A 12,382-nucleotide genomic window follows, 5' to 3' on the forward strand; every position below is an offset into this window, starting at 1 on the left:
TCAGAGGGCAAAATAGGGGACAGGTGTGAAAGAGTAAATGAGGTCGTTAGGAGAATGAGAAACAGCTGGGAGCAGGAACGGAACGATAGAGAGAGAGAGAGCGGGAGAGGGAGAGAGGGAGGAGGAGAGAGAGAGAGAAAGAGAAAGAACCTAATAAGACCAGCAGAGGGAAGCACAGGGACAAGACATGATAATCAATGACAAAACATGACAAATGGTGTGTTTTTGTAAGCACTAACTCTGCTATTGGTTCGTTGGACAAAGCCTATGGGGAAAATGAATGGCGTTTTTGTAGGGTTTTGGGATAAATTCAGAAAATAAGGTCTGCTAAACACAGGCTTAGGAGATCTTATAAGTTTTGTTCTATGAGATAATCTTCATCAGCTAACGCCACTTTTTGTGAATTTCGAAGAACTTATGTAATAAAAAAAGCACAAAGGCTTCATAATTCATAAAGGTCATGTTAACTGACTGCTATTATTTCATAGAACAAAACATATTATATCTCTTAAGCCTGTTGTTACGGCTGTCCTCGCTGACAGAAGGTGTGGACCAAAACGCAGAGTGGTTAGTGTTCATTCTTTTAATGAAAGTCAACAAAACACTTCAAAATACAAAAACAACCAACGTGACAAAACCGAAACCGTCCTGTGTGGCAACAAAACCTCCACAGGAACAAACACCCACCAAACACAAGTGAAACCCTGGCTGCCTAAGTATGATTCTCAATCAGGGACAACGATTGACAGCTGTCTCTGATTGAGAATCATACCAGGCCGAACACAAAATCCCAACATAGAAAATCAACCGTAGACAACCCACCCAACTCACGCCCTGACCAACTAAAATAAATACAAAACAAAGGAAAACAGGTCAGGAACGTGACACCTGTGTTAACCTCAGACCTTATTTTTGGCATTTATTCCAAAACCCTATTCTTTTCCTATTCATTTTTCCCGTAGGGATGGCTGAACAAACCAGAGGTCACTCATTTCCGGGTTTTAGGACTACAAGCTGGCGAGCTGTATTCCCCACCCCCTATACATCTCATCTGTGCAGATATTTACATCTTAACACGGACCTGTAGAAACTCAGACACATGTCTTTATGACATTCCTTGGATCCTTGGAGTGTTTGGAATGTGCTGGCGGGCTGTGAGGTGTACCCTGAAGCCAAATAAACTCTGAGGGCACCCATGGTTCTTTACTGACAAATGACACATAGCTGTTACTATTGAAATGCTCTGACCTGGATGGAGTTTAAACTAAGTGGATGGTTCTCTACCTACACAGTATGGAACTGTAAGATGCGTTGGTCACGTGTATCATGGCAGCTGTGCGATACAAGTCATCTATAGACACCATATGTCATGAGAGATTGAGATCAGTTTTTCAGCTTTTTAAGATCTTGTAAGGCTGTTGTGCAGGTTAAACCAGATATATCTGGGTCAAATATTTGTATAAATGTCAAATATGTCACTGAGGATTTTACTCTTCTATTTCTTTTGGGTTTGTTGCTCTCTACTCGTGTTGTCTCTGGGTAGTCAGTAGTTACTGAGACAGAGCCAGGCAGTGATTTGTAAATCCTTCCGGTTGAGGCTGGCTGCCTTCTGGGTGAACCAGCTGAACCGGCTTACCCACTATAACTATGCATTAGGTGGCCAAAATCATGACAGTTGTGATGGAAACAGAAAGTTTGTATAAATAATAATGTTATTTGGACATGGTGGGATCTTTTTGTGTCTGTAAAATTAATAATGCATGAAATGACTCTAAACAACACCTTTATGTGCAAATATTGATATAATAGGCATCATATCGAAGTGAACTTGGAGTCACGCGATGACATGTTGTGTGGTCCTCCCACTACAACTCAGAAAAGCATGATGTTTATTAGGCTACAGATGAAATAAGTTATGATGAACTTAACAGGGTGACGTGCACGTGATGAGCTTGATTGTGCTTTCCAATAAATATCGAGGGTCTTATTCTGGTGACATGATAATTGATGTTTGGTAGGTAGCCTGCCCGCACTGTGTCTGTGAGCTGATGGCTAGACTGTATCTGTGAGCTGTTGGCTAGACTGTATATGTGAGCTGTTGGCTAGACTGTATCTGTGAGCTGTTGGTTAGACTGTATCTGTGAGCTGTTGGCTAGACTGTATCTGTGAAGCTGATGGCTAGACTGTATCTGTGAGCTGTTGGCTAGACTGTATCTGTGGAGCTGTTTGGCTAGCTGTATTCTGTGAGCTGTTGGCTAGACTGTATCTGTGAGCTGATGGCTAGACTGTATCTGTGAGCTGATGGCTAGACTGTATCTGTGAGCTGTTTGGCTAGACTGTTTCTGTGAGCTGTTGGCTAGACTGTTTCTGTGTTTTCCGCTGTTTGGCTAGACTGTTTCTGTGAGCTGTTGGCTAGACTGTTTCTGTGAGCTGTTGGCTAGACTGTTTCTGTGAGCTGTTGGCTAGACTGTATCTATGAGCTGTTGGCTAGAGCTCATGTGTAAAGACCAGAGTGGGCATTACTATATAATACACATTTCTTGTGACAAAACCATCAGTAGAGTTGAAAATGCAATATACATTTCTTTAAATTCAGTACATGAGATTTTTATTTTTATGTGCACTATATCATCACGCACAGCTTTTTACCCGCAATAAGTCAATTTGAAAATGGGTTTTGTTACATATAGTATGTGCCATAAGATTGTTCTATGTGGTTTCGTCATTGGTGCTGTACCGAAAGCCACATTGACAAATCTCAGACATTGTATGTACTGGCTCAAAATACATGCTACCCACACACATCATACAGACACCTGGAAGGCTATGGGAGGAACATGTTCTACTTTAACAGCATAGCACTACACATACTAAGCATCAGTGGGGGCTATTGAGGGGAGGACGGCCCTTAGTGGTGGCTGGAATGGAGTCAATATAGTGGTTTCAACCACATGGAAACAACATCTTTGATGTGTTTGGTGCCGTTCCATTGGCTCCATTTCCAGATATTGTTGTGAGCCTTCCTCCCCTTAGCTGCCTCCACTGCTAAGCATCCACCCCCCCATATTATTTTTATGTAGATTTTAGAATATTCACATGAAAATCTGTCGCCGATTGGAGGGAAACCTAGCTAATGGAATCAACATTTCAGACGGTATTTTATTATTTACCAGTCTGGGTCAATTTCATTTAATTACTGCCAATTTGCTAATGCAGATATTTCAGCATTTTCAATTTCCAAACTGAATCTACTCAATTGACATGTAATGATATTGACACACTTTGCTTATCTTAAAGCCAGCATCAACTCAGCTGTTGACATGTTATCATCCTTTATACACACCTTTCCTCGGTGCATGACAATGTAAGCTCGCTGTGATGTCAGAGTTTGGAAATCTGGTCTATTCTGCATGTTCTCTCCTTTGATACAACTCATTTTGTTGTTAGCACTCTGAAAGAGGTAATTGGCAACATTTTATTTTACGGTGCTGTATTGTTATTTGGTAGGAAAATATATGGCATTAATGGAAATGTACTAGTCACTTAGGTTACATAGAATAATTCAACTCCACAGTACCTGATACCTAGTGGTGCTTCCCAGAGAATCCCCACAAAATAATAAAGTAATTCATGTTATTACAATGTTGCCTTGTAAGTACATAGGTCTACCTGGTCATTGCTGTACAAGTTGCAAAAAGCTGAGTGTTATGGTCGTATGTAGGCCTAATGACGGAGAGTTCAAGTGAAGTGTCACTGATATTAATGTTAAATAACATACCCCCAATCTCTCTCTCTCTCTCTCTCTCTCTCTCTCTCTCTCTCTCTCTCTCTCTCACACACACACAAACACACACACACACACAAAACTTGGCCTTTGAGTCCAAGCCAGTGTCGGAAAGCAGAGTGGCTGAGAACGCAGCCGGTAGCTCCCAGTGATTAGCAGAGGAAAGGCCCCTTTTCACGGCTGCCCCCCGCCTGGACGCCGCCTCGCGACACCAAGATAACGGGCCCGTTGTTGGCCTGCAGGAAGCGAACAAAGACGCCACTGTCCCCCCTGTCCCTCTACTCTCCATATCTGTGTCCGAGCTTTGATTTCCCCCTGGTCAGCCAACGAGTATCTGTTGAGCAGTAATCTGAGTAGGGAACAGCAGGCCCTGTCCCTGGCCTGGCACTGCCCTCACAGCCTTTCCTCTCCTCTACCCTGCCATTATCCTTGGACACAGAATGGGATGATTAGGGAAACCCAATCTGGTGGGAGTAGCCTTAATGCTGCTGTGCTCTGCTGGGATGAAAGGAAAAGGGTTGTCTAGTCTGCTGCTTCCTCAGCCCTCCTGACAGACTGATGGTTGTTTGTTGGGCAGGTAGAAAGCTTATTAAGAGTGTCGTTGAGGGTGAATAACCCCTCGTCTGTGTCATTGGTACCCTGAGTGCGGGGGTGTACAAAAATAAAACTTTTGCCCTTTTGTTGAATCTGAGTTCATTGCTACCTACCGTTTCAGGATGGTGTCATCTCAGTCAAGGACATTGACCTGGTAATGTCAGAGGGGCTGGGAATGCGCTACGCTTTTATTGGTCCCATGGAAACCATGCACCTTAATGCATCTGAAGGTCAGTTCCTCATTTGACTTACACATAGAGAAGCCGTCCCCAAAGAATACATATTTATATACTGTCCTCTTTGTCCTGTGTGATTGTGGCACATTTAACCATGTACAATTATGGTTGTGTGAGAGGCAGAGCTTATGACCAGACCGTGATATTAGTTCAAAGAGGTCGCTCTGCTAGACCCTGAACATCTGTGAAGAGAAGGGGAAACTGTGGCCTTCACACGCCCTCACATGTCTGTCCCCTTTTACCATATAGGCATATATTGGGGGAAGGCGGGGTGTGTGTGCATGTGTTTGAGAGAGATGGATGTCATATAGATGTAGAATATGAAAGGGAAGTGTGAAAACTAAAGGGTGACCTTGCTCTGGCTGTACCACCGTGCTCAGAGAGTGAGAGAGCACTTTGGCAGAACAAAGCTGTCTTTTGACCAACACAGATTAATGAACTCCCTCACACAAGTCATCTAAAACCAATATTACCAGGGAGGAATACATGTTGTACAGTACTCACACATTCTACTTTACCTGTTTTCTTTCTTCTTAATAATTTTTTATACCAGTCCTATTGTGCCATCATGAATTCTATGATGAATTAACATCGGCCTGTGTAAGTGTAGTAAAATACACTTATCTCCCATTGTATGAAATAAAAACACCAGTGGCATGTGTTACAGAATGTTGCTCAGAACATCCAAAGGTTACTCAAGCCCATTCCTGTTGTGACTGTAGGTCGTCTAGTCTAACCAGTCCAATCAGATTGTAAAACACTCCGGTCCACTCTGCTTTGCTCTGGCTGAGTGACTATACTTTCCAGTTAGGACACAGAAAAGCCCTTAAACTAGAAAGCAAAGTAATTTTATAAGCTAAACACGAGACTGAAGGAGCCATGCACTTATTTTGTTCAGACTATTGAAGCAGAAGAGAGAAGGAGAGAAAGGATCACTGAAATTGTCCTAGTCAGGTGAGATCTCTCCCACCAAAAACATAACTCTGAGAGAGCTTAGTTGGATGTAGCTGGCAGTTATCACACTGAAATGTTAGCTTTAGTCTGTCCCTGTAATGTTCATGTACACATTCAGTGTTCAACTTGGGAGTAAGAAAACGGGGAATAGCATTTTACACCCAAGAAACAAGTTACTCATTTAAATGCTTACACCCTAGATCTCTAGAACCCTTACTAGAATCATTATAGAATGACTAAATGACTTGGAAGATGTTCATTTTCGGTCATAGTGAGACCATACAGATCTGATTTTGCTGCTCTGAACTTCTGTAACAAATAAGATCTTCTCATTGCCGTAAAGTCTGGCCAACCCTCTATGTATGGTCCACTCTCCCAGTTCTGGAGGACTAACTCCAGCGCTACAGAGAGGGCATGAGGAGTGTTCTGACCACTTTTGGACCTGTTCCCAAATTCTCTGGGGAGGCAGCCGAGCGCATCAACAAAGTAGGCTTATGTGTTTGTGTGTTGAACTGTTTGTACTAACTCCACTAGATTCTAGGACTAGGAAAAATATCTTCAGATTTGACTAATCAAGTTCGAAGGAGGTGTGAAACTGGGTTAGTTCAAAGAGGGCAATGTTTACATGTGGAACTTTTAGTCCAAGGAGCTCAAGGTCGAGCGTTCTACATATTTCCCCCTCTAGAACTTTACTCTGTTAGACATTACTCAACCACATGCCATCAGGCTGTACAAACATTATTCTCCACAGATGGGAAGCTGTCGTGTGAGAACACCCTGACCATAAGCAGAAAATATTTCAAATTGGACCAATTTAATGCATCCAAGTGTATCCAACCAAGGAAATATTTTACCAGGCCAACAGCGGAAAGAAATCCCAGCAGCTAAAACTTCAATTAATTCTCTCTACTCATCTCATCTTCTCCCTCCCTCTCCTCCTCTGATGTATGCCTACAGGAGATGTGTGAGCTGACCCGCAGCACCTGTCTGCTAGGAGAGAGAGGAGGGATCAGCTCCTCATGGGCCTGGCCAAGCTCAAGAAGTGACCACTGGACTATCAACACCACTGATGTACAAGATAAGCTTGTGTCTGGGACTCTTCTGTCCATCACTCAGGCCTTCACTGACCCTCACTCAGCCTGAGGAGCATGGTGATGAGAATGATCTGATCTCTGTGGTGCCTACACTGGGGATGTTAATGAATACTGTAGCCCTGAGTCCTCACACACAATCGCTCAACCAATCTGGGATGTTACTGTAGGAGCCCACACACACAATAAACCAATCTGGGGATTGATTGCCAGAAATATAACCATGTTTTATGCAATCAACAAGTTGATGATCAGACAAGGGAAGTAATGGTTTGGTCATACCACAATGGTTTATTGAATTGTGAATATGAAATGTCAATGTGATAAACTTGTTTAGCAAATTTTTTATTTTTTATTAAAATGTTGAATTTCTCTAGGATTGGAATACATTTGAATTGTCCTTATCAAGAACTAAAGAAAAACAACAAACATGAATTGATTAAAGATACATCATAGGGTTTTTCATATTGTGTTACGTCACATTTTGGACAACTATGATTGGGATCTGTTAAATGGGTTGAACATTAAAAAAATATATATTTTCCCTCTTCGGTCATGCCTACATTTGTTCTGGTGATCTTGTGACTCATGATGACTATGTACTTTATACAGTATGCTTGACCAGTAATTAACACCGAATTCAAGTGTCTGTTTCTGGGTTAAGTGTCTCGATCTGTCAACAGTACATTTGAAATGAATGTGATCACAGGGTGTATTCAGTTAAATTAAACGTTCAGAATGTTTAATCATATAGAGCGGGAAGTGGAGCGAGTTTCCCAAATGCGGGAGCATGGTCCTTCTCGCCGGCTCCAGTTTCTCCAGTAGCGCTCACTTCACGAGCTCAGGGCATCGCCGGCCCAGCATGCATTTGTAGAGTACTTGTGTGCTGCTATAGCCATTTGCTTTGGCTACTGTCATTTAGTATGCAAAATATTTTCCTAAAGAAACTGATAAAACACACAGGTGAAAAATCAAGGTGATTTACAAAGATGAGGAGTAAGTGCTGTGTTGTTTAAGTCTCTCGTCGTGATGTGTGTTTTGTTTTCTATTTTTCTTTTTAATCCCAGCCCCCGTCCCGCAGGAGGCCTTTTGCCTTCTGGTAGGCCGTCATTGTAAATAAGAATGTGTTCTTAACTGACTTGCCTAGTTAACGGTTTTAAAAAAAGAGGGAGTGCGGTGAACTGAAGAATCGTTGTGGAATCTGAAAAGAAAGTTATCCCGAAAGCCTTATCGTGTACTTGCTACGTGCAAATGCTAACAAAGAAACGAGATGGGTAGCTAGCTAGGTGTGTCATTGTAGGAAAGTATTTATAAACTAAAAATCAGATTAACCTTCGTTAATTTTTGTTCTATTATCTATACAATAGGCCATCAATGATTTTTGGCCCAATATGCCTGGCATATTATCTCTTGCAAGGAGCTTTCCGTTTTGATAGGGTTATTTTACCTAAAATCCTTTAGGCCTACCTACAGAAAAAAACACATACTCATCCCTGCCCAGCCTGGCAAGAGTGTCCCAAGGGTGTTTAGCATTCCCAGTGGCTCTGCAAGCACTGAGCGCATATTCTCCGCTGCTGGCATGTTCTCTAGGCACCATCACCTGAAGACACAGACTCAAGCCAAACTCATGTTTCTAAAAATGAATTCAAAGGGACTGTAGCTGGAGCCTAATAAGGCATTTTTCGTTTCATTTGATTTTAATTCTAAGTAAGTCACAGCCTAGATGTGCAATTTATAGACTATAATGATTTAATACAACGAAATGTTATTTAAATGCTGAGGCTTAATGTCCGACATCCTAGTGTGTCGCACTCGCAAATGCTTTACGATGTATTGTATTTCTTTGTAGACTATAGCCTTGAAATAATATAACCTAAATAATTCATTTTCGTTCGTTCTTAGGCTACTTGTTTGGCTCCTGACATATTTAGAGTGTTTATATGCTGTTTAATATGACATGTAACCTATTTCAAATGATGACAACATTTTCCGGTTGTTTATTACTTCTAATACTTCTAATTGAAATCATATGGTTTGGTTTCAATACTTCGAAACCAAATAGTAGATTCTGGTAGTCATAAAAATACATAGGCCTACTCTGTCCTGAACATGTCCCAGTATTCCGATTAGCGAGTGAGGTTGATGAGTGCTCTTTTCCTTGGTCTCGCCCCTAGCCGGTGGATCCTCCTCAAGAGGAGAAGATTATAAAAACTCAGGTGCATCGCTCCAGAGCTCACACGCGCAGCTTTCTCAGTTGGACTTGCTTCCAAACAAATCACACTTTACTCTTCTACGTTTGGAGTTACTTGACAAGACGGCGTTAAAGAGCACCGAAAACTGAAGTTGATGGAAGTTTACTGATATTCCAGGAAAGTGGGAGGTGAGATAGCTGTGATTTGTGAATCATTCGTGCCGCATATTCAACGGTTTTATTCGGCTTTATGTAATGATACAGCCGCTGGTGAATGAGATTTAGATGTTTTCCCCCTGATATACAGGTTAGAATTGTCAGGTTAGAAATTCGATGAGGAAACCAAACTTGATATAATGTGATTGATTGGCGAATTGTTATGGACAGTTTCTGACATTTTGTCGCCTATTATAATGAAAACAAAAGCAATTTCATTGATTTCTCTAAGTTAATGGGAATTCACTTTCTTATGTGACATGATTATTTTGATCCATCTCTCAATATAGCCTCACTTTTGATAGCCACTAGCCAGTGTTGTGTGAAGGTAATTACTTGACTGAAAACACACATTATATACTGTACATCAGTGGTTCCCAACCAGGACCCCTGGGGGTACTTCTCAAGTACCCCTGTGGATAGACAAGACTCATGAGACCATAGGCTTACTGCTAAAATGCACATGGGGGGGTACTCCGGGCAGAGCAAAATTCAGTTGGTGGTACAGTAACCAAAAAAGGTTGTGAACCACTGATATACATTATATACAGTAGATGTCTTGAAATGTATTGGAGAAACACCACTTAGTGTTAAATTGTACAGTTTTGGGTTGGACCTTTTGGTTAGGTTTTTTAAATGGGGGGGGGGGTGGACTAAAACAAACACTTAACAGTGATGTCGGTCTACTGTTTTCCTACCCTGGTCTGTTTGGTTTTCTGAAAATGAAACCTTTGATGTCCACTAAGAACTGAAATTAATTTGTATCCTTCTTTCCATTCTTGTGTTCTCCAGGTGGTCTCAGACAAAGTTGCCTTAGAGATGAGTTGGGTTGCTCTGTACACCCAGCTGGGCGGGGTGAACAAACACTCCACCAGCCTGGGGAAGATCTGGCTGTCTGTCCTCTTCATCTTCCGTATCACCATCCTGGTACTGGCTGCAGAGAGCGTGTGGGGAGACGAGCAGGCTGACTTCACCTGCAACACCCAGCAGCCCGGCTGCAAGAACGTCTGCTACGACCACTTCTTCCCAGTGTCACACATCCGCCTCTGGTGCCTACAGCTGATCTTCGTGTCCACACCGGCCCTGCTGGTGGCCATGCATGTGGCTTACAGGAAGAGTGGGGACAAGCGGCACATCATCGCGGCCTCACGAAGCGGTGGTGATGACAAGACCAGGCAGGTGGACCTGGAGACTCTAAAGAGGAGGCGTCTGTCCATCACTGGGCCTCTGTGGTGGACGTACACCTGCAGCCTGTTCTTCCGCCTCATCTTTGAGGCTGGCTTCATGTATGCACTCTACTTTGTCTACGACGGCTTCCAGATGCCTCGTCTGGTGAAGTGTGAGCAATGGCCCTGCCCCAACAAGGTGGACTGCTTCATTTCACGACCTACGGAGAAGACCATATTCACCATCTTCATGGTGGTCTCCTCTGCCATCTGCATGGTGCTCAATGTGGCTGAGCTGGCCTACCTCATTGCCAAGGCCCTGATGAGGTGCTCCGCCAGGATTTCCAAGAAGAACCGTGCCTATGCTCACCCTGATCATGTGGCCCCGGACAAGTCTCTACTACAGAATAAAAAGAATCAGATGCTGCTGTCGTCTGTTACCGATTCCTCCAGCAACAAGACTGTGTGAGGACAGCCCAGTGCCTGTTCTTTTCCATTAGAGACTACACATAACTAGGGAATAGAAATCTATCAGTGTTTTGTTACCATTAGATGAGACCATACTTGTATTCTAGATGCCTGTAGCAGCTGAGGACCGGCCTAACCCCGAGTCTGCTCATGTAGAGGATATTTCTCTCTCAGTGCCCTAAACTACTTTTAGAGTTCTAAAAGTTAACGTGCTCGAATTTTAATGTATTGTTATTGATATCAATTTAAGGTGCTTGTATGTTCAGGGAGTGAGAGGTTGAACAGAAGTGAAAAATGGGTCTAGAGTGCCACCTTCTGGTTTACAATGTGTGTGCAGGAGTTTGATGTTTTATTTGTGGAGAGCAACCAGAATTGGTTAACATTGTGTTTGTTCAGTTTTTGTGGGAGACTTTTCCAAAGCAGAAACTCACAAATGTGCAGTATAGCTCCAAGTTCTATTTGAGGGTCACCTGTGTACACACATCTGCCTGCATTCTAACAGTGACGAGTGAAATTTCACAAGTACCAAAGCAATTTTAAGATGCAGTGCCTTAAGAGAGTCGCTATCAGCAGTGTCAAAATAGTACCTGATGCACAATGTTTTCAGGGAAGATGGCTGATCCAGTTGAACATTCTGGGCACGTTTCCTGGACCCAGATGAAGCCTATGCCTAGACTAGAAGGCATGCTCAATTAGGAATATTAATTGGAAAGTGCTTTTTGGTCCAAGAGTAGGCTTAAGCTGGGTCCTGGAAACTGGCCCTCTGAGCATTATGCCAACTGTGACAGACATGGCCTATTGTGGTCAAGACTGGTGGTAAACCTGGCTACAGATCCTAACTGGGGGTGTTGTCTTTCAGCTTGTTGCTTATTTTAGCCACTGAACTAATCAGTGTACCTCTTTCAATGTGAGTAAGCAGACTGATCTACAGGCAAAAATGGCTTAATGTGCTCCGTCCAAAAATACATGTAGAAGTTGGAACACCATAACTTGTATCACTGTAGTGACAATCTGACTGTTCCCTGGGAAGACGTAAGGACAGTTTTACCAGTTAGATGCATCCCACACATTTTGTGATGGCTCATGATTTGGACATTGTCATGGAAAGCAAACTGTAGGCTAACTATCTCTCAATATTCAGTTGTTGAGGTGCTATTTTTATATTGTGATTGTTTAGAGGAAATGCAAAAGGATATCTGTAAATGCAACATTTTGAAAGCCTCAATGGTCACACTTCCCTTACAGCAGTTAGGGGATATCTATTAGCTTTCTAACTGCATATTATTTGAAGGATGTTTGATTTGTATTTTTTTTATTAGCTATCTGCACTTTGACCCCAGTCTTGAGACTGTTTAATAAAATTTTTAAAAATGATACTTATTCCTTTCACACTACACTGTTGGACTATCGGTTGTAATAACAATGATTGATCGCATGCGCATCAACCTCAGTCACTAGGATGCGCTTCTCTGGACAACCAAGAGAGGGCAGTAGGTTATTGATATAGGTTTTGGGGTGGGTGACTGCATTTGCAGTGTAACTTTTGATAGCCATATATGACAAATAAGTTCATTTTATTCTAGTGAAGTGTAGAATCATAAATACTTAAATCACATCAATATTTTATTTGACAGGCCTATGTTCTCCCCAGCATTCCAAATGAACTATTTCTCACAGGTGGG

At 42.4% G+C, this 12,382-nt stretch overlaps 1 protein-coding gene and 1 pseudogene across 1 annotated transcript; both read left to right on the top strand.

Annotated features, from left to right (window-relative positions):
- The window catches only part of LOC111959757 (lambda-crystallin-like), a 26,854-nt pseudogene extending 19,662 nt beyond the window's left edge, over nt 1-7,192 (top strand).
- Nucleotides 7,193-8,827: 1,635 nt separating this feature from the next.
- LOC111959655 (gap junction beta-2 protein-like) lies at nt 8,828-12,074 on the top strand. Its single transcript, XM_023981385.2, has 2 exons — nt 8,828-9,039; nt 9,859-12,074. The coding sequence occupies exon 2, from the start codon at nt 9,886-9,888 to the stop codon at nt 10,699-10,701; it is 816 nt and encodes a 271-aa protein (XP_023837153.1). The 5' UTR covers nt 8,828-9,039; nt 9,859-9,885; the 3' UTR covers nt 10,702-12,074.
- The last annotated feature ends 308 nt before the right edge of the window (nt 12,075-12,382 follow it).

The sequence above is a fragment of the Salvelinus sp. IW2-2015 genome, linkage group LG36 (genome assembly GCF_002910315.2).
Source record: "Salvelinus sp. IW2-2015 linkage group LG36, ASM291031v2, whole genome shotgun sequence".
Classification (NCBI taxonomy): Eukaryota; Metazoa; Chordata; class Actinopteri; order Salmoniformes; family Salmonidae; genus Salvelinus; species Salvelinus sp. IW2-2015.